The sequence below is a fragment of the Drosophila eugracilis genome, unplaced genomic scaffold (genome assembly GCF_018153835.1).
Source record: "Drosophila eugracilis isolate 14026-0451.02 unplaced genomic scaffold, ASM1815383v1 contig_90, whole genome shotgun sequence".
In the NCBI taxonomy this organism is placed as follows: Eukaryota; Metazoa; Arthropoda; class Insecta; order Diptera; family Drosophilidae; genus Drosophila; species Drosophila eugracilis.
The window spans coordinates 8,737,888-8,757,238 of NW_024573812.1; the positions used below are offsets into that span (position 1 = coordinate 8,737,888).

The window sequence follows — 19,351 nt, forward strand, 5'->3', positions numbered from 1 at the left end:
GGCTCTCTGTGCGAGTGTTGAAAATCCTTTCAATAAATAGCTAAAGACAAGTAGCCGTTAAAACGCATTCAGCTGATTCTGGTTGTCGCTGCTTGTTGTTGCGGTTATTGTGGTTGTTGCTTATAGGAGAGGGGGGTGGTAAGTTGTTGCCGCGAAAAGAGTTAAGAGTGTTTGATGGTGGCAAGGCTTTTGGCTTTGATTCATGATGCTGCTGGTCCAAGAGGTTGAGACTCTGACTACGTCTTGCCAGGCTCCGTGTGGCATGTTTCGTTTGTTGCGTTTTTGATCGCAATTTGACAATGCGAACAAACACAACAACAACAAAAGCAACCACAACAACAGCATGGACTGCAACTACAGACAGACAACGCTAAAATGAACATGCGCCCGCTTGTCATTTAACATTTTTATGATTTCCAACATGCAAAGGCAATAACATTGTGGCTGGAAAAATCGATGGGGGAAAAGCAGGCGGAAAAGGGGCGACGGCGACGGCGACTGCGAATGGGATGGATTCGGAAAATTGGTCTTCAGTTCAGATTTGGCTTTTATGGCTTAATTGAAATGGCCACCTAATGAATGGGAATGGCCAAACGGCAATGCCAAATGGAGATTGCCTGCATTTACATAGTTCCTATCCTCAGTTCTCTCTGGCCAATTCCCCATGGAGTTCGTTTGGCCAAAGGAATTTGAATGAAACTCGTTGATGGCTGACAGGAAATTGATTTAGGATTCCGTGCCTCCGCCCCTCCTCTCTCTCTCTGTTTGTTCTTTTTTATGTCCCATTACCATTAACGTGGCCATTTATTTAATTGGATTATAATTGTGGATAAAATGCATCCACGAAATTAGGCTGAGTTTTTATCTTTGCCGTAAAAAGTGTATCACCGTTTTGGCATTCCCTAGTTTAAGATTGAGAGTAAGCAAATATTAGTTGGCTCTAAAAGGAACTCGGTGGGACATCAGTAGGCCAAAGCTATTAACTTTTCTAACTAGTTTAAGTTTGGAAAATCCTAACTGCTTTTAATATCGTTTTTATATTTCTGAAATATTTATTGTTGAGGTAAACATCTCCTTATATTTAGTTTTCTTAAGACTTATTTATACTTTTTTATCAGCTTAAAATTCAAATAAAATATTACATCATACTAAAAGTCTTTATAAAGATGTCAAATGAAATATTTAAGTTTTAATCTGTTAGATTATGCAATTTGTAAAGCTCTAAATTATTGGTTAGCTTAAGCTTGTAGTATAAAAATAAAACCATTTCAGTCGTTTCTTAATGATTAACTTAACTTAATCAGATAAAAATGATAATTTAATAACAAATATAATGCAAACACCTTTTCCCATCACAAATATCCAAGAATTTGCCGAGCCGAAACTCACTTCTTGGAAACGATCATGGCGAGAATTTTCTTCACTTCCGATGACAATCTTGACAAGATCGATGCATGAAATACAATTTTCTTGCTTTATATTCCATTGTCGGTCGTGAAAAAGTTCCCCCGAAATATCGAGCCGATCAAAATTACACCAGCAGAGAGTGAAAAAAAAAGAATAAAAAACGAGGCTGAGAAAGCAGATGGGCGATCGAATTATAAACTAAACCAATCCGACCTGGGCCTGTCTATTGATGCCCTGCACCGAGTCAATCTCCCAGTGCCAGAAAGACGATAAACAAAAACAAAAATCGGAGGAACAAAAAAGATACAGCCTCAGCAGCGGCAGCAGCAGCATCAGCAGCAGCAGCAACAAAAAAATAGAACGTGAGAAATATTATTCGATGAAGCGCCAAAGTAAACGCTTTGAAAAGTTGTTAGTTTATTCCCCTTGTTGTGCTGCTCTTGGAGGTTTTTTTCTGCCTGTCTGCAACCCATTTTGCGCCTTGTACACGCTACTCGTCGTCGTCGTCGTTGAAAAACCTTTCTGAAGGTTGATTGTGAAAGTCACGATTAAAGCAAAGTCACACTCCCCGAATCGAATGACGAACTGCGGCTTAGGGCCACCATCTCCTCCTTCATTCTGGCTGCCATCGAATGGATTTCGTTATTCATCCAGAATTTGGCAATTCCCTGATGCGGTTTTACTTTTCGGTGACAAATTGGCAAATTGGCCAGGCGAAGCGAATTGCGCGTGTCATTAAAACGCCGACTACGTTTGAAATGCACCGACTGCAATGAGTGAATGAATTGGCTAAGTGCGATGCAGTTTAAAGGGGGGTTTATATATAAGTACGGAAGGGGGTTTTAAGCAAAGAGGGGGCAGAACACACCTTCGACTGGCGAATTGCGAAATTGTCGCCGCTGGGAGACACACCCGATCGAAGGGAGGGAAAAGAGCCAAGTCGGAGACGAACCAAACCCGGAGCTGCTCTAAGCATTTGCCGCATTTATTAAAATCTCATACCCTTCTCTAAGATGATGATGAACTACTGAGAGGGGATTACAAACTTAGCTAACTACTATAGCTTCTATATATAGTGCTCAAGATCCTCAAAAGCTAGCCTAAAACCACGTTCTTATTAACACATTATTACAAATTATTCCTACAAACTAAACTTCTATCTTAAGCCTAATAGCAGCATTATAAGACTTATTACTAAACCTATTTTTAAGTAATATTTTTCGGAAAGAGTATTGCCCATTTGAGATCATCAAGAGCTCGTGGATTTCCCCACTTATTATTTCTTTCTAAATCACTTGAAGCTGGCTTCCAATTGCCGGCTCAGATCGAGGGTAAGGAAACGAGAGGTATGAAGTCTTTTTCCGACTGCCACAACTGAGTGAGTGGCTTGCCACATTCTACACCTACACCTACACCTCGAATGACATACAAAGACACTTGGAAAAACTTTTGAGAAATCAACTTCCATACTTTATACTAACTCTGTTTCTGCTATACAAATTTCTTAATAAAAATTCATTAATATCGAAGATTTTTGACTATAAAAAATAATAATTGTTTTTTGATTTGATTTTTGTGATAATTTTTTGCAGTGCCTTACTGGATGCTCCCACATGCCTCAGGCCCCAGCCTGCTGTTGTTGCTGTTTCTTTTGTCGCATATCAGTTACAAAACGCAGAAGAGCGATCCGCACCCAAAAAGCAACAGCAACAGCAACACCCAAGCAACACCCAAGTGCAACAACAAAACTTCCGTAAGCAGTCGACAGTTTAATGACTTTGATGACGCAGCGTGTGCTTTCAATTTACAAATACAACGCCGACTGCCAAGGCTGTTGTTGCTATTGTTGTTGTTGTTGTTGTTGTTGGCTTCGATCTTATGATGTTGCTGTTGTGCTGCTGGGTGTGAGGGTGTTGCCGCTGGGACTGCGTTCTGTGGGCGTCTCTGAAATCGCTTTTATTATTTTTATTTTCATCCCATTTGGCCACTGCAGCATCAACGTTTGGCAGCAGCCGTTAAGGAAAGATTTGTGGCAAGAGTTCGAAAAAGCATACAAGAAGCCCAGCCTTGAACAGGCAGCTGGAATACGAATTTGGGTCAAGAGACCAACGAAATTTAGTAAGAGTTAGCCGGCTAATTACTTGGATATATAACCATTTTTATCAGGAAAGACTTAAGGTATTGGTATGTTCCAAAAATCAATCTTTAAAATATGAAAATTTTCATTAAACTTGAACGAATAGCGAAAAACTGTAAGATTTTAACCAATATTCCGCTAAAAATAAAGTAAATTAAATTAAATTAGTAATCTACATTTTAGAGACAATTTGATATCTATCAATACTAAATACTTTAAAAGAAACCATTTCGAGTTCGAGAAACCAACCGAATTCGCAGGATAAACTTCTTATTCATGCCTTGATCACATTTTTTATTACATTTTCCATTTTGCAACTGCTTAAAATATTTTTCCTTTAAAGATCCCACAAAAACACGTATCTCAAATACCATTAAAAGCCATTCTTCTAACTGACAATCCAATCCGGCAGCCAAATTCTTTTCATTTAAGCAACGAGACAAACTGTCAAACGAAAACCTACGGACATTACTCATACGCCACATGGGACCTGATGTCTGCCGAAATCTATTTACATGTTTAATTGATGGCAGCGATGCGATTGTCGCGGAGTTCTACGTTTTTCTATAACTTTTAATTTACTTGCAATAAATTTTTGTTAGACTTCTGTTTATTTTTTGAACATGTGCCGCGAAAATGAGCCAATTAAAGAAATGCTAACAACCAGCGAGAACCGTAACAACCTTGCGACCATAAAAGCACCAACATCGAAAAATTGGCACACACACGGCGAGAGGGAGATAGAAAGAGGGGCAGCGAAAGAGACAAGGAGAGTTTGGCTGAGCAGGCAGCTGGGACGCTTGCAGTGGCAAGAGGGCGAGGGGCCTACCTTCCTGTGGCCTGGGCTCTTGGCCAAAGTAAAACCAATCAAGTGGCGCACAGTGTCACTATTACCACCTGACATTTACACAAATCTTGCTTTATGCCTCCAATGAAATGAAACAACAACAGTGTGCGACGATGGACGAAAACTGAGCTACACTGAGAGTTCATTTTGTGACTATTTTTTAGTTTTTACATTCATAATTTCTAAGATTAAAAGGATTGAAAGTGAAAACTTCAAAATTGTTACCAAAATTAGATTTAATTTAATTTTAATTGTTTTGCTTTTTTTCCAGTGCAGCCACCAAACAAACAAACAGACCAGCAAACGACAACGACGACTTCCTAACAACGCCGCCTGGCCCGTTTGGACTTGGTCCAAACGCTGCTCTGGCCTATCGCAATGCAGCGATCAAAGTGCTTGGACCAGGCTTAGTCTAAGTCTTAGACTTAGTTTCAGTCTCAGTCCCAGGCTGAGGCTCTAGCTAAAGATCTGGCTAAGACCCTGGCTGAATCTGAAGAACGGGGGCCTCCGCCGGAGAGCGTTCGGCAGCCACCAGGCGGCTTATCTTAAGAGCCGACCAGCAGCAAAGTCCACAACAACCACAGCCACAGCCACAGCCACATCCATATCCACACCGGCGAGGAGGAAAAACTCTTTTGTATGCTGAGCACATGCGATGGAACGATGGAGCTCCGCATTGCCTGCCTGCCTTAAACTGATCGCTAACAATCAATTTATTGATTGAGGTCTCAGGTGTAATCGATAAGAATGTTTTTTTCTGTTTTTGTTTTTATTTTGTTTGTTGTCTTCTGTTTTTGTTTTTGTTTCGCTCTCCGTTTTGCTGGTTTTTGTCTTTTGTCAGTTCGGTTTTTGCTTGACTTAGTGCTCCAGTTTAGAGCTTTTTGCTGGCCTAACATATGACATGGCTACATGACATTATCCGATTTCGATCCGCATTTGTTTATCTTAATGCATCGCTGCAGCCCAGGTCGCCGCAGTCGTTTTGCCGTTTACACATGACTTAGCGATGGACACTTGACACGGAATCGATGGCATGAATTAAATTAAAGTCTTCAGAGGTGTATCTTGAGAACAAAACTCGATCAATCTATAAATCTATTTAAATTAAATGATCATAGTGCCTAATGGGCGATAAGAAGCGGATATGTTTTCAGTGATAAATGTTTTAGTAATTTCAAGGATTTTGTAGATTTTATGAGAAGGAAATGGGTAATTTATAAGAAAAGATGATTAAAAAAATGAGAAATTAAGATGTGAAATATAATTCAAGTAAAAATAGTATCTTATATGACGATAGTCATAAGAGGCTTCAATCTTACTTAAAAGAACTTTATTAGTAACCATAAAAATCAGAAAGTTTTTGGCTAGATCAAAGCTCATCTCGGAAAATGCAAGTTTAGAAAATCATCTTTGGTAGTTCATTAACGTTAAAATGTTAGAAAACTATTATTGGAATATTCTTTGCTTCAAGACTTTTTAACTTAATTACGAGGCATACCATCAGTGTTGCCAGTTTAGCTTATTATAAAGCTAGTTCTAGCATATTTTAAACTGGAATAGCTTGAAACTCCCAATCTAGCTTATAGCTTGAAATATAGCTTTTTTTAAAGTTCATTTAGCATATTCTAGCTTTAAATGTATTTACGTCATTAACGTGTTGCTTCGTAAGTAAAATATGCTTTATGGCATGAAAATATCGGAGCTTGTTCTTTTTTTGCCGATGGTTATGTGCGTTTCATATGATCGTGAATATATTTCTAATCGATAGTGCCATCGAAGCTCGATATTTTGGCTAAAGTGTTGCCAGCAACCACTTGAAGTTGTAAATTTTAATAAAGCGAGTGGTAAAATGCCGAAAGTCCAATATAAACAAATGTTTCGCGATGCTTGGCTCCAAAGTAGTTAGTTCAAGGCTTGGTTACGCAAACTGCCAGGAGATGATACAAGCTTATTGCTCATATTGTAAGTCAACAATTTCAGCAAAAATCTTTGTAACAAGGCAGCAAGCGGCAACATAGAAGCACGTGCTAGAATGGGCTCAATTGTATAATCTCAGAAAATAAGTTTCCCTGCAAAATGTTGCAAAACACAGGAGCAGGAAGCAGCCTATTCAATGGAAATTTAAGGACTTAATCATGAAAATAGCCCCCAATGACTATTGTCGCCCACATTTGGGTGTAGCTTGTTTTTTAGCATATTTTTTTTAATTTAAGCTTATTCTAGCTTATTTTTTTTAACAAATCTAGCTTATACGTGCGCTCATCACCTGGCAAAACATAGTATGATACCATAGTTAGGCGAACTTAATTAGTACAACTAGAAGGAAGATCATTCTACGTAATATATCCTTCAGAACATTGTAGTTGAAGTTCAAACTTCTCTCGACAAAGGCAAGTTAAAAAAAACCATCTAAATTAGTTTGTATTATCTCTTATAATCTTAAAAATACCAATAAAAAAATAATTATATTATCTCCCTAATAACTTCAACCACTCCTCTCTGACATACTCCACTTTCTTAAGCTTTCTTTAATGCATTTTATCTTCTTAATACAATAACTTTCCCTACTCCCCCACGTTTAAAGGAATTTCCCGATAAGAGTCAAAGTACCTTTCCCAGGATTTAGCCACCTTCACATTGAGATCGCTATCTCCCCGAGCCTTTAGCATCGCTAATCTGAATCTGGGACTTAATTAGCCGCTTGGGGTTCATTGAGGAATTAGCCGGGTGCACATGGCCATGGCTGATCCGGTTGGTGGGCGTTCTCCATGTGTGTGTCTATTTGTTGGCCAACTTAGTCCAGGCAGCTTCGATGTTTATTGCATCGGCCGCTACAGATTTGGTTAACAGTTAACAAGCTTATCGCTCGATACGGTAAACAAAGGTGACGCGACCGCTGCGCAGCTGTTACGCCGCCACCCCCTCCTCTTCCTTCCACCGAAAAAAACTTCTGATATTCGTAGGCATCTTGCTTTTTGGTCTATATGTAGATATTTGAAAAAACTTTTTTTTAACTCGGCTTCTGCAGATAATTAAGGCAAGACGTTCGTTGGTTGGCTGGCCAGAGAGCCAAAGAGCCAAAGAGCCAACAGCTGCATTCGGGCCAACGGACCACAAGACCAATTTTGGCCGAAAAGGAATCACAGTGTGGTGGTCGGTGTAAAGGCTTTGTTGCTGCTGCCGCCGGTTAGCCTTGTTAGCCGCCGAAAACAGATAATGATCTGAGTTGGGGGCGGTCAATTTAATGGTTAACTATTAATAACGTGATACGAAATTGGCGTTAATTTGTAGAAACATTCCCCGCCGCATGCACGGACTAATTTGAGCAAAACCAAAAGTGTAGCACAGGCCAGGACCAGGCCAAAAAAGGATGTGAATGGTAGGTAGATTGGGTGGGTGGTTTTGTATTTGTTGTTTATTTTTTATTATTGTTGTTGGTTTTGTTGTTTTTGTTGCTCCCGAAGTCATGAGTCAAATTTTTTTGTTTGGCAAACACGAAGAGCGAGCTGCCGCTGCTGCTGCCGTTGCACGATTTGTAGACGCTGCTCCGAGAATTCTTTTTCACAGCTCCAAACAGAAATACAAGTAGGTTGAGAAGGGGGTTGCATATAAGGAGGGGGGATGCTGAATACACTATACACCTATTGGAAAGGCAGAGCTAAGTTAAGTAAACCAGTGCGGCATTTGCGAGTCTTTCGACTCGACCAAGTGTGCTCCAGTAGACAATGCAAATTGCTAATATGCGATTGCTATGCAACTCGAGTCGGAGACAAATTTTCAAATATTTTTTGCCTGCTGAATTTTTACTGTTTGTTTGTTTTGTTTATTTGTTTATTTGTTTTTTTTGTGAGCTTGCCGCACTTATGACCAATAAATATGCAGCCAGCTCGCCTCCGCTTCGGTTTTTTTTTTTGGTTTTCCTAGGGGGCATTGTCTAGCGCTTGCGAAATTAGCTTGCCAGGCTAATGAGCTACACGAAAAGATCTTGGGAAACTCCGGATCGAGCTCCGGTCGAGATCCTTAGATGCAATCGTTTCGGCCTTATCGATCCGATAAATGGCACAGTTTTGAGGAGCAGCCAGCCTCATTATGATTCGTGTGGGCCGACGATGACGACGACTACGACGATGACGATGACTAACACGAATCGATCGTCGCCGAGAGATCTCCTGCAAGTCGTTGTCAGCTTTCGAATTGTTTGCTCACGAAAGCGTGGATCTACTTTTTGGTGTGGTGTGGTGTGGCATGGTGTGGATGTTATGTTGCCTGCAACTGCGACTGCGTGGTTGTTGCCTCCTTGTTTCGTTGTATATTTTTCGGTCGGATCTCTTCGCATGATCCTCTGTTTTTTTCTCCCTCTCTTTTTTTTTCATTTTTTGACTGTGTCTGAGAAGATGCGCACTCGGATGGAGAACACTGTGCAACAGGTTTGGTTTCCACCTTCGGTTGGCACATTGATTTATGCTCGCCCAGATGCAGGGCACCGGGCTTAACGGGGCTAAAGAGGGACTTCTTGAGTGGCTTTTGATTAGCCCCGGGGTTTCGGAGAGTTGGGGGTGTTCCCCTCTCCAGAGCAGGTGCCCTCTGTGAGACCTTAAATGCTGGCTTGGGATGGGTTGGAGTGCTTTTTAAAATACTTTTCACGAGTTCTTTAAAGAGCTCTTTGAGCTCAAAGGGTTCTTAATTGTTTTGTGCCAAAAAGCTTTAGTTTTTAAACTTTTCTGGGAGTTTTGTTAAGTCTGAAACTCAAACCTTTTCTACCAAGTTTTCTATTTCAAAAAATCTCCAACATAAAGCCATTCTCCAGCCACTAAAGCTTCCCCCCAAGTGCCGTGTCTCCACCCAAAAAGCATTGAAATTGCAATTGCTGTTTGCATAAACTTTCAATTACCAATTGCCAAATCATCTTCCCCTCCCAGAAATTCCAGATGGCCGCACCCCATCCATCCGCATTGCCTGTTGTCCAGTGTAATCTTTTCAAAACTTCGTGTGGCATATGCTGTCTAGCATTTTGTTGCTGTGCTGGTGGTGCCGTCGGTGGTGGTGGTGGTGTGTCAGTTGCACGATTGCCAGAGACAACGTGTCTCCAGTGTCATCAGCATCTCCATTTTTCTCCGCTTGTTTCAATGTTTTCGGGTGAGTGCTGCCACCGAACATCCGAGAGCACCCCAAAGTTTGTGCACAGAGAAAAATAGATAGAACTTTTAGGTTCTTAGATAATATTTAATATTTTAAGATCGTTGTTTTATGATTATCCTTGGTATAAGTATAAAAAGATAAACTCTACTAAATGTTCATAAACTTTATATTAAACTTTGTGACAGAAATATCACTTTTTGGGTATTCCTGCTTTGAGTTAATTGCAAATCTGAACTGAAAGCTAAACATATCCTCGGGAAAAAAGATACTTTTTTAAGATTTTTCTCTCAGTGCATATTTCGATGTTGTTGGAGGCGACGCTGGCCGTTGTTATAGTGCAGAAAAATTACTATGACAACGCTGGAAACAAGTAAACCACAGTTTACATTCACTCAATTCGGTTCCGGCGAGGGCGGCGGGCTATGGCGGTGGGATCTCCGCCAGATGGGGATTGCGATGGGGGATAGGGCTGGGGCTGGGACTAAGACTTAGACGGGTATATGGATGGGTGAAGGGGATGGGATGGTATTGGGATGGCATGGGATGCTGATGGGGTCCAAAGAAACAGAGACAGAGACGGGAATGGCAGAATCGTGGCGTGGTGGTGGCACGCTCATCTTCAATTTTTCTACGATGCGACGTCGCTTGGGTCGGGTATTCCTTCTCTCTCTCTTCTGCTTTTTTTTTTGCTGTCTTTTTTTTTTCGGCGGCGGCGACTCACACTCGTGTTCCTTGCACTCTACTCCCGGGTCTGGGTCTCAGTTCCAACAGCTCCTCAGACTCTTGGCCCATGGCTTGGTCTATAGTCGCTGGTCTCTGGGCCCGATCTGCGCAGCGAGATGAGTGGTTGGCAAAAATGTTTGAATGCGATCACGAACTTGACCTTTCACATAACCTCAAAAGCCAGTCACAGTCACTCAGTCAAGTCAAGTCAAGTCAACTCGATGCGCTACATACGCGCCATGTTAACCAGGCCCAGAGACACGGCTCGTCGTCCGTCGTCTCCACCCAGTTTTCAGTTCAGTTTCTGGCCGCTATCCCCAGACCATCTCTGGCCATCTTCAATGGTCAACCCGCCCGGGTGTCAGCTGAAGCATAATTAAAAAACAATCACCACGGTCCGTCCACACGCCCCTCCGCTGGATGCGAGTACCTCCATCTTCCTCCCCTCTGTTTTTTCGGAATCGCATTGTGCGGGCCTGGCATCGGGGATCTGGGTCTGGGACTGGAACTGAGATTGGGATTGGGGGAATCTAGTGGATCTGGGCGAGGCCCGATGGTGGAGTCTACACTCTCCAGGTCGCTGGGAGCCGCCAGCGATTATGAGATCTGGCTTCAGTTGACTATCTATCGCTGAGGGAGCAGCAGATGTATTTGCCAAATCAGCAGCCCAGCCAGATACCCGAGTCGATGAAGTGCAGCAACAGTAACACAACGTGGATTGAAGGAAGATTAGACCATAGGTTTCTCTCTAAAGTAATTATGGTGTTTAACTAATGATAAGTCGATTAAAAGTTAGAATTCAAGAAACTTTAGAACTTTAGAAAATAAGGCTGGTAGATCAAGGAACGTGAGTTCTGATATTTTAGATATCCAAAGATGGATCTTAGATGGAAAGAGATGGTTAAAAAGAACACCTTGACTGATTATGTTTTAAACTGATATTCTTAATAGCAATAAATAAAAAACAACCTAATATCATACATCAATACATATCTGGCAAAGTCACGAAAGGTTTGCAGCCCCAGCTAATGAAATGAATTATGTTAATATTATTCGGAAGTCTTTGGCTTGATTTAGAGATACGAGCCACCACTTAAGTAAGATTACTAAATAGTTACTAAATGAAACAATCTGTTTGGAAGATCCAATAACTGCCATGATCATGAGATTCCCATTTCCCTTTAACCAATTCCTCAACCTGCGCCCACCTGCCTGTCACATTTTCACCTTGCCATCAATATGCCCCAGCCCATGCTTGGTACTCGGGCACTTCACTAAATGTTGCATATCATTCGATAGATGCCGTGGATGCTCCAACATCGTCGCCTGGTTGAATCCCCCTCCGCCCTGCCTCCGTGTGCACCAACCGATTCGGGTTGGGATCTCCGTCTTAAGGTCGTTCGCTCGCTGGATCGACCCGCGTGTCGCCGCATCTACTTAACCTGGAAAGCCTATGCCCCTGAGTGGCGAGAGGCCGATCGTTTGCTGGTTTTTGGTGGTGCGGTGGTGATGAAGCAGTGGTGGTGTGGGATTGTTCGATGTTGTGTTTTTTTTAAGTTTTTTTTTGGGTAAGGCACTGTGGATGTCCCAGGCTCAGCTTGGAGACTCTCCTGCCCCGATCTTGGGGCTCCACCCTTCTGCCGGCTCACCCTTCGCTCCGCTCCTGGAATGGTGGCTAGTTCAACAGCTTTATTTATGGGCTGTTTGGGTAGCTTAAATAAATCAAGTTGTAGTTGCAGTTGCCATGGCTCTAGCAGCTTTAGCAGATCCAGCAACTCCAGCTTCCCAGCTCGCCACCAGCTCTCACCTCGCCCGGGTACTGCAATTAGAGTTGGTGGGAATTTGGCACTGTCTCCGCGGTTCTGGGGCCTTTCGGCTTTTGCCCTCCATTCATTGGCAATTTGAGGCTATCTATCGCTCTGCTGGCTAATTGCATAATTATTTAAAACCCATAATTTATGTGTGCCGAAAAATCTCTCAGCTCTCGGGTGGCATGAGTTTGGCTTGACCGTTAAGGTTGGAAATTAACCCGGACCATTATGTGCCGTTTGTTTTACAAATTTTAACGCTATTTAACACATTCGCCACGGATCTGTGGATCGATGGATCCGTGGACGGTGTATGGTAGCACGCCATAAACCATTAGCATGAGAGATTGCCGTCGCCGCCTCTCTATGCGCTTCTCAAATAGCTTTTGTGGCCAGGTGAGCGCATTGACAAAATTAATGATGCCCTCACTAATATCATGCCTAATTGATTAATATGCGCGGCGAGACAACAACTTTTTGACTTTTTTACTATGGCTCTAGCTCTGGCTCTAGCACTAACTTTAGCCTCTAAGCTCTAGCTCTAGCTCTGGATCTCTCCAGTTTGGATATCTTTAATGAACAGCGCACAGGTTTTTAGCTGTTAATCTTACTGTATAGCCATTTAAGGTAAGCTCTCTGGCTTCTTAATTAAATTAGGTGTACCGCTGGGCACCCTACGGCTGAGGAGCTAACCTACGGATAGATAACTAACCATCTATTTATCTAGTCAACTTTTTGTGGCTTTTTCGGTTTTTCGGGGCGTTGCTGTTAACTTCACACACACATCGAAGCAAAGAGAAAGGCTGGCAAAGGTCAAATGGTCAAACAGTTGGTGGTTGGTCGGTCGGTCGATCGCTCGATCGGTCAAGTGGGTAAACCAACACGAAGAAGCCCCCACCGAATCCCCAAGCCACTTGTTTTCGGGTCGGTCAGGTTCCTGGGCGTCGGATATAGAGCGATACTCGCAGCGGAATCAGCATGAACTTAATGGGCCCACAGCCGATCGATCCACTGATGGGGATCACACGGCGATACTCATCAGGTCTTCCACGTATGAATGGCCCTGCCTGATGAGCATTAGGCAATGACTAACATTTTGTCTCCTCTTTTGTTTGGACTTGTCTGCGAGATTGCCGGATAATCTCGGCTGCGGCCTGATCCCCGGGGGATAAGATGAGCGGTGGGGAAAGCCGTAGGAGATCTGAGGAATTTAATGGGGGGAGTGTGATCATAGGTTGATATAAATGCTGATAGATATCTCTAACATAGATCTTCCTATTGTTATGGACGAGCTGCGCTTTTACTTATCGGCCAGATTGTTTGTTCATCATTTGTTGCCGATCGAGAATATCTCTTTTATGATCTGATTGAATATCAAAGATTGGGATTGAGGTATTTCGTATTGATTAGGAATGTTGAATAATTTTTGAGGGGCTTCTTAGTTTTAGAGGCTTTATTATTATTAATTTTCAGATTTATTGATAGTTTGTGTGATAAGCTGCTAAGCCAATACCCTCAAATTAATCATAAAAGGCTTGAAGATTAAGCTTATCCTCTCAGTTAACTGTCTAACTAACTTAATAAACTTAAGCATAAACTTTAACAGTCTAGGAAACACCACTATTCTAGACCACTTCTTTGCAGAAAAGTAATCAAAATATTCGAAAATAAACTCGGTTTTGTAAGCTCCCCATTTGTACCTTTCACTCCACCCACTATAGGCATTCCCAAAAAACATCTCCCAAGCACTTTATGCCCAAAAACAGTCGAACTTCATTAGAGAAGAAATGCAAATTGGTTTCGTACCCCATTTTTTTCTTCTAGACGTTCGTTATTTTCCAGCTAGCTGTGACCTGCTTTTTCTCAAGTGATCAACTTGTGGCGGCCATTTCATTGATTAATTGTTTTCGGCCCAGTCAGTTAGATACTCGCCTGAGTTCAGGTTGAGTCAACTAAGATAGCGTATAATTAGCAACTTACCGCGCGGCGAACGTAAGCTCAGATCAACTGGTTCAACCTGAACCGGAGGGCCCTCTGCCTGTGGATCGGAAAGAAATTAAAGATTATCAGCATCGTCATCAATATTGTTCATCGGGGGAGATACTATACTATACTATATAGCTTATTATATATGCAGCTGAACAATAGAGTCATAAGCCCAATGCTGGGGCTAATCAAGTTTGACAAAATGTTGTTGATGGGCGAAAGTGTTGGATGGTTGACTGGCTGGCTTAGATGCGGTGCCAAACTGCGGGATAGAACCTAGACCATGGGGGGCTTTCAAAGGAAAATAGCATGCGTGTTCGGGAGCTGTTTGCTTATTGAATTCATCTACCTGGAACAACCGCAAATGACTTCCGTCGATATCTTTCTTAGTCCATATGGAACATGGGAGATGGGAGCTGGGAGATCGGGTCGGATAGGTGGCAAGTGGGAAGTAACCGAAAAACCGCAATTGTTGCGCATTTCTTGCGCTTACGAAATCTTTGGCCAATAAACTAGCAGCAATAAAAACCAACCAAAAAAAAAAGGAAAATAAAAAAAATCATATAAAAAACCGCCGCAAAAATAACAAAGAAACAGTTATGAGCTGCCCGCAGCGCCATAAAATGGATAAATTTTAATTTGGCACTGCATATGCATTTCAGCAGAGGGGGAGGGGGGGTGCTCGAGAGGGGTCCAACACTTTGCAGAATTATTTAAACGAGGCTTACAATACATTTTAAGGGTGTTGCGGACCAAGAGTTACCACTCTATAATGGCAAACCACTCAAGAGCTTAGAAGCCAAGCGATCGTGTAATTTACGAAGCTTAATTCTCTTTTAATGACAGCTCAGCATTTTAAGCTCTAAAGTAACTAGTAATACTGTTTTAAATAATGTTTATAACGCTTTAAAGTTCTTAAAGAGTCAGCCTAGGGCTTTAATAAAAATTTATTGGGGGCTAAGGGCATGGGAAGAATACTTTTTAATCTTAAAAGAGGTAAATTGATATTGACACATCTTAAGTTTAACAAAAAGAAGTGATTTGTGAAGTGATTAATTGATGGTTTTACAGGCAGATCTACAGAAATGAATATTTAAATGTTTAGATAGAAAGGAAACCTTGCTGATTTCAATCTTATGTAAGGCTAAACCTTTAATCCTATCTACTGTATGTCAAAGAGTCTTATTTGACATGCCTTCTATAAATCTCCAGCTTCTTAATAACAGCTTTCCTTAATCTTTTAATCCCTATCAATTATTAATTTATCTATCAAACTAAACTAATTTATTCCAAGGCTGTCATTTCTTAAGTTATCCTTTTGACCACTCAACGTGGCTGACCCAGCTAACACTAATCCACTGCAGGGTAGCCATCCAGCCCGATGCCAACAACATGGCTGCGAACAACACGAGCAACACCAACTAGCAAGCAACCAAGCAACCAACCAACAACCAAGCCAAGATCCATGGATGCAGAGTGTGTGCCCAGTGGGCAACAACGACAATTGTCAGGCTTGTAGCGCAAATTATGAAAAAATGTCAGTGGCGAGTGGGCGATCGAAGAAGAGGAGGAGGAGAAGGAGGTGGGGTCTGCGAGGGGTTAGAGGGGAGAGAACCCAGAACTTGGCCACGCGATTTGAGCAGTTGTTTACCGCTGTCGCCGCTTACTGCCATGCAGTTATTTATACAAACAAATGCTCATTGCCAGCATTAGATTAGATAGTTTGTCTTCGATTGTGTCGAATGGCAGCCGCGGGGCCAATATTGCGACGTCTCTCTAACATTTTTTCTCCTTTTTTTTTTGTTTGTTTGACTTTTTTGTCCGCTTTATGGCCCACAACATTGACAACAACTTCATTGGCCAGCAGCAGAGATCGAAATCTGGATCTGGATCGAAATCGAGATCCAGATCCAGATCGAAATCGAGATGGCAGAGAAACGGCGATCGACGCTGGAGATTGCAATTGATATGCGACTGATGTTGGCCCCTGTCCAAAGGTATTTATATTTATATTTCTTAGCCCCCATTTACTTTTGCCTCTAATTGCCCACGCTGATTTATTGTTATATAGAGATTCGCCCCCTCCCTACCCCCTGCTCAGGTCTTTATGATATTGTTACGGGGCGCTGCAGCCTCCGATCTGCTAATTTGTGTTGGGACGTGCTGAAATTTCTCATAGGCGCCGCAATTGATAGAATGATGGCCGGGACATTAGTTGGCTCCGATTTCTACCCCTCCCCCCACCGAGTTGGCCAATGGAACTCAATTTTATGGATTGTCTTACGCTTGGTATGTGGTTTTCTGCTGTTGCTGCTGCTGCTGTGCTGGCTGACGGCTTTTGCCTTTGAGCCAGACTGATGGGTTGGCTTGGGGATGGGTTTTATGGGGCATCCAAACGAATTGGCCCACTGGGAATTCCTTTGCAATTGTCATTTACAATGGCCCGAAGTGTATCGCTAACATGAAAATATTTCACTCTGCTCGGTCTCCTTGCTTAATTGAAAGACGTTTTTGTTTTTTGGTGGCATCGTTGCTCATTAAACTTATAGGCCCTAATGAGTTGTACTTAACTGTTATGGTAGACAAATTACGGCCAATAACAATTACTTAAGGGTCAGGAAGATGGCTTTGGAAAAGGTTGGCTGCAGTTGCAATTAAATTGTATTTCTTTAAGACTCTCTTTTGGTTGAGTTTCAAGGCTTCTTGAGAAAACTTATAACAAAGAGTAAGGAAAAGGTTGATAAAGTTAAGGCGTTGTTAGTAAATCTAATTTCTAGTTTGTGGGTCACTAAAAATAATTTAATATAAATTCTAAAAATCTTTAGAAACCAAGTAGAGTAGTGGCATATATATATTTACTTTTATAACTTGCAAACACTGATAATAATCTATATCTTAAGGCAACATATATCGTTGTTGTAGTTCTTTAAATTGGTGAGAAATCTATTTTATTTCAATATAAAAGATTCGAGTTAATTCCTTTCCAAAGATTATTAAACATAAGAGTTAAGTTCATCAATGTTTTTAGTTTAAAGCTTTTTAAGGCAATTGTCCTTTTCATATTCAATAAAATAAATAAAGTATTCTAAATATGATATAATAAAGATTTCTACAATGTTATTGTATTGTTGTATTGTTATTCACTGTTATAGTTAGAAACTATAATCGAATGCCTCAGCAGTCAGGCTTTGTAATCTGCCATTAGTCTTAGTTTTTCAACATATTTGAAAGTTTGTAAAATAAATAAATAATATTCAGAATCTATGTTAAGCTTGAAATATATTATAAGAAATGGTCTTTGTTTATATCTTAAGATTTTTTATGAACCCTCATATCTATTTTCAAATTGGTGTGAACTTTAATTTAAACGAAAATCGAAAATATATATCAAATCTGAACCTTTACTTTGTTTTTTAAGACCTTCTATAAGTGCAAGCTGTAAAGTACACATGGCTTTCAGTTTTAAACAGCTTGAATGATGAACCCGATAAAACATTGCCTTTAGGACTAACTGACTTCTGACTCTTGTTCCCTTAGTTCTTATCACTAGGATCTCGGTTAATCTGTGAACTCACCTCCTTTGCTGACAGAGGGTCGGATCCAAGTCCATTCTGCAAAGAGAAGCAGAAACAGGGAATTAAGAGCGTTTCTCCCCTCCGAGCCGTCGAAATGCAACAGGTTGGTGGCAGCTAACCCCCTCTTGTGACCCCTGTCTGTGAGCCCCGTGAACCCTTAACCCTCGAGTCACCAAAACAAACTTTCAGCTGACAGGGTCAGAAGAGGTGGCCGCGAAAGGGGAGCACATGGCATATGGCATATGGCGTTGGCGTTGGCGTTGTACTTACCATGAAAACCATTAAATTGTAAAACGTCTTACAAAATAATAATTGCCCGGCAACGTTCTGGCCACGTTACAAAAGACAGGCAGCAAGGGTTTCTTGTTGATGTTGTTGTTGTTGTTTTCTTTTTTGTTTTTGCCTTTTGCGAAGGGGGGTTGGGAAAGTGGAGGCGGATGCTTGAAATAATCGCTGTTTTGGTTTTGGCTTTTGCTTTTGGCCTGGCTTTTGTCGCAGCAGCTGTTGCCGTTTTCTTGTTGCAACTGCCGCATGCTATTTCGCATCCGCGGAATCAATGACAAAACGAGTGCAACGCACCTTGTACTTCGTTGCCCCTTTTTTTTGTGTACGTTCCTCTGCTTCTTTGTATTATTTATTTTTTTACTTTTTCTTGGTTGTTTGTGTGTGCCTTCAACTTGCGTTTTGTCGGCGGCGGGGGGCGACCCTTTTCTGGGAGGAGGGCCACCGTAGCAGAAGCAAAAGCCGCATTTTTGTTTTGAGGGGAACGAATGCAGCAGCGTGCGCAGTGCGTGACGAAGTTACTTAGGCAAATATATTATGAGTCGCCTAAGCATGACTAAAAAAAAAAACACAAAACCAAAAACCAACAGATTTTTCCAATTGACCGAGAGAAAGAGAGAGAGAGAGAGATGAGAACAAAATAGTGACAGAGACAGATAACGAAAATTGGCAATTACTAGTGGCCCTGCATCCGGTTTTAGTTATAGTCTGCGGCTCACTTATTAGCACTTATTGCCGTTGTTTCCTGGGCGGGGGTGTTACACTTGTTGTTGTTATCTGTTTGTTTCTTTGTTGTTGTTGTTGTTATTGTTGTTGTTGTTGTTGCTGGGGCTTGCATTTCCGGTTGCCCAGTCGGCCGGCAGTCAATTGCAGTTCCCGGTCCCGCGGGCGCTATAAAACTCGCACTTAATTCGATCAACTAAGGCACATGCTACAAATACAACGCCCCACCAAACAGCGTGTGTTGTTATTATTTATTCCTCTTGATTCTTGGTTTTATTTTGTATTCTTTGTTGCTGTTGTTGTTGTTGTATTTATTGAGCGAGCGTGAGTGTGCAAATTACAGCACATCCGTCATTTTAATTTCACTTAAAACGCCATTTAAAGCGTCGCACCAGCACACACACACCGACATGCAGCACGCACTGCACGCACGCACGCATGCGCAGTAAAAACGCCGGTTGAAAGAAGCGCAACGGAACGAAACGAAATCAAGTGCAGCTAAGTGTCAGTTAGCATTTGTTTTTTTTATTATATATTTTTTAATTTTTTATATTATCATTCTTGTTTTTATTTCTTACGCTTAAAAACTGATTTCAAATTGGAAATTCAAAAAGTTAAAAAAGTAAAAGGGGAAGCGTTTCCCGCCGTAGCACGTTTGAACGCGTCGCGGAGCAAACTTGCTCTGAGCTCTTCGAATTTCAACCGCCAACTTTGGCTCCCCCAA

General features: G+C 41.6%; 1 protein-coding gene across 1 annotated transcript in view; it reads right to left on the minus strand.

The window, feature by feature from the left end:
* The window catches only part of LOC108113076 (Krueppel-like factor 12), a 37,502-nt gene extending 18,800 nt beyond the window's left edge, over positions 1–18,702 (minus strand). Inside the window, exons 1-3 of the mRNA XM_017223519.2 lie at positions 17,893–18,702; positions 17,623–17,658; positions 14,042–14,099 (exon numbers count right to left, since the gene is read on the minus strand). Coding sequence (XP_017079008.1) covers positions 14,042–14,099; positions 17,623–17,658; positions 17,893–17,904 — 106 coding nt within the window. The 5' untranslated portion in view covers positions 17,905–18,702. The remainder of the gene's footprint in view (positions 1–14,041; positions 14,100–17,622; positions 17,659–17,892) is intronic.
* Between the last annotated feature and the right edge of the window lie 649 nt (positions 18,703–19,351).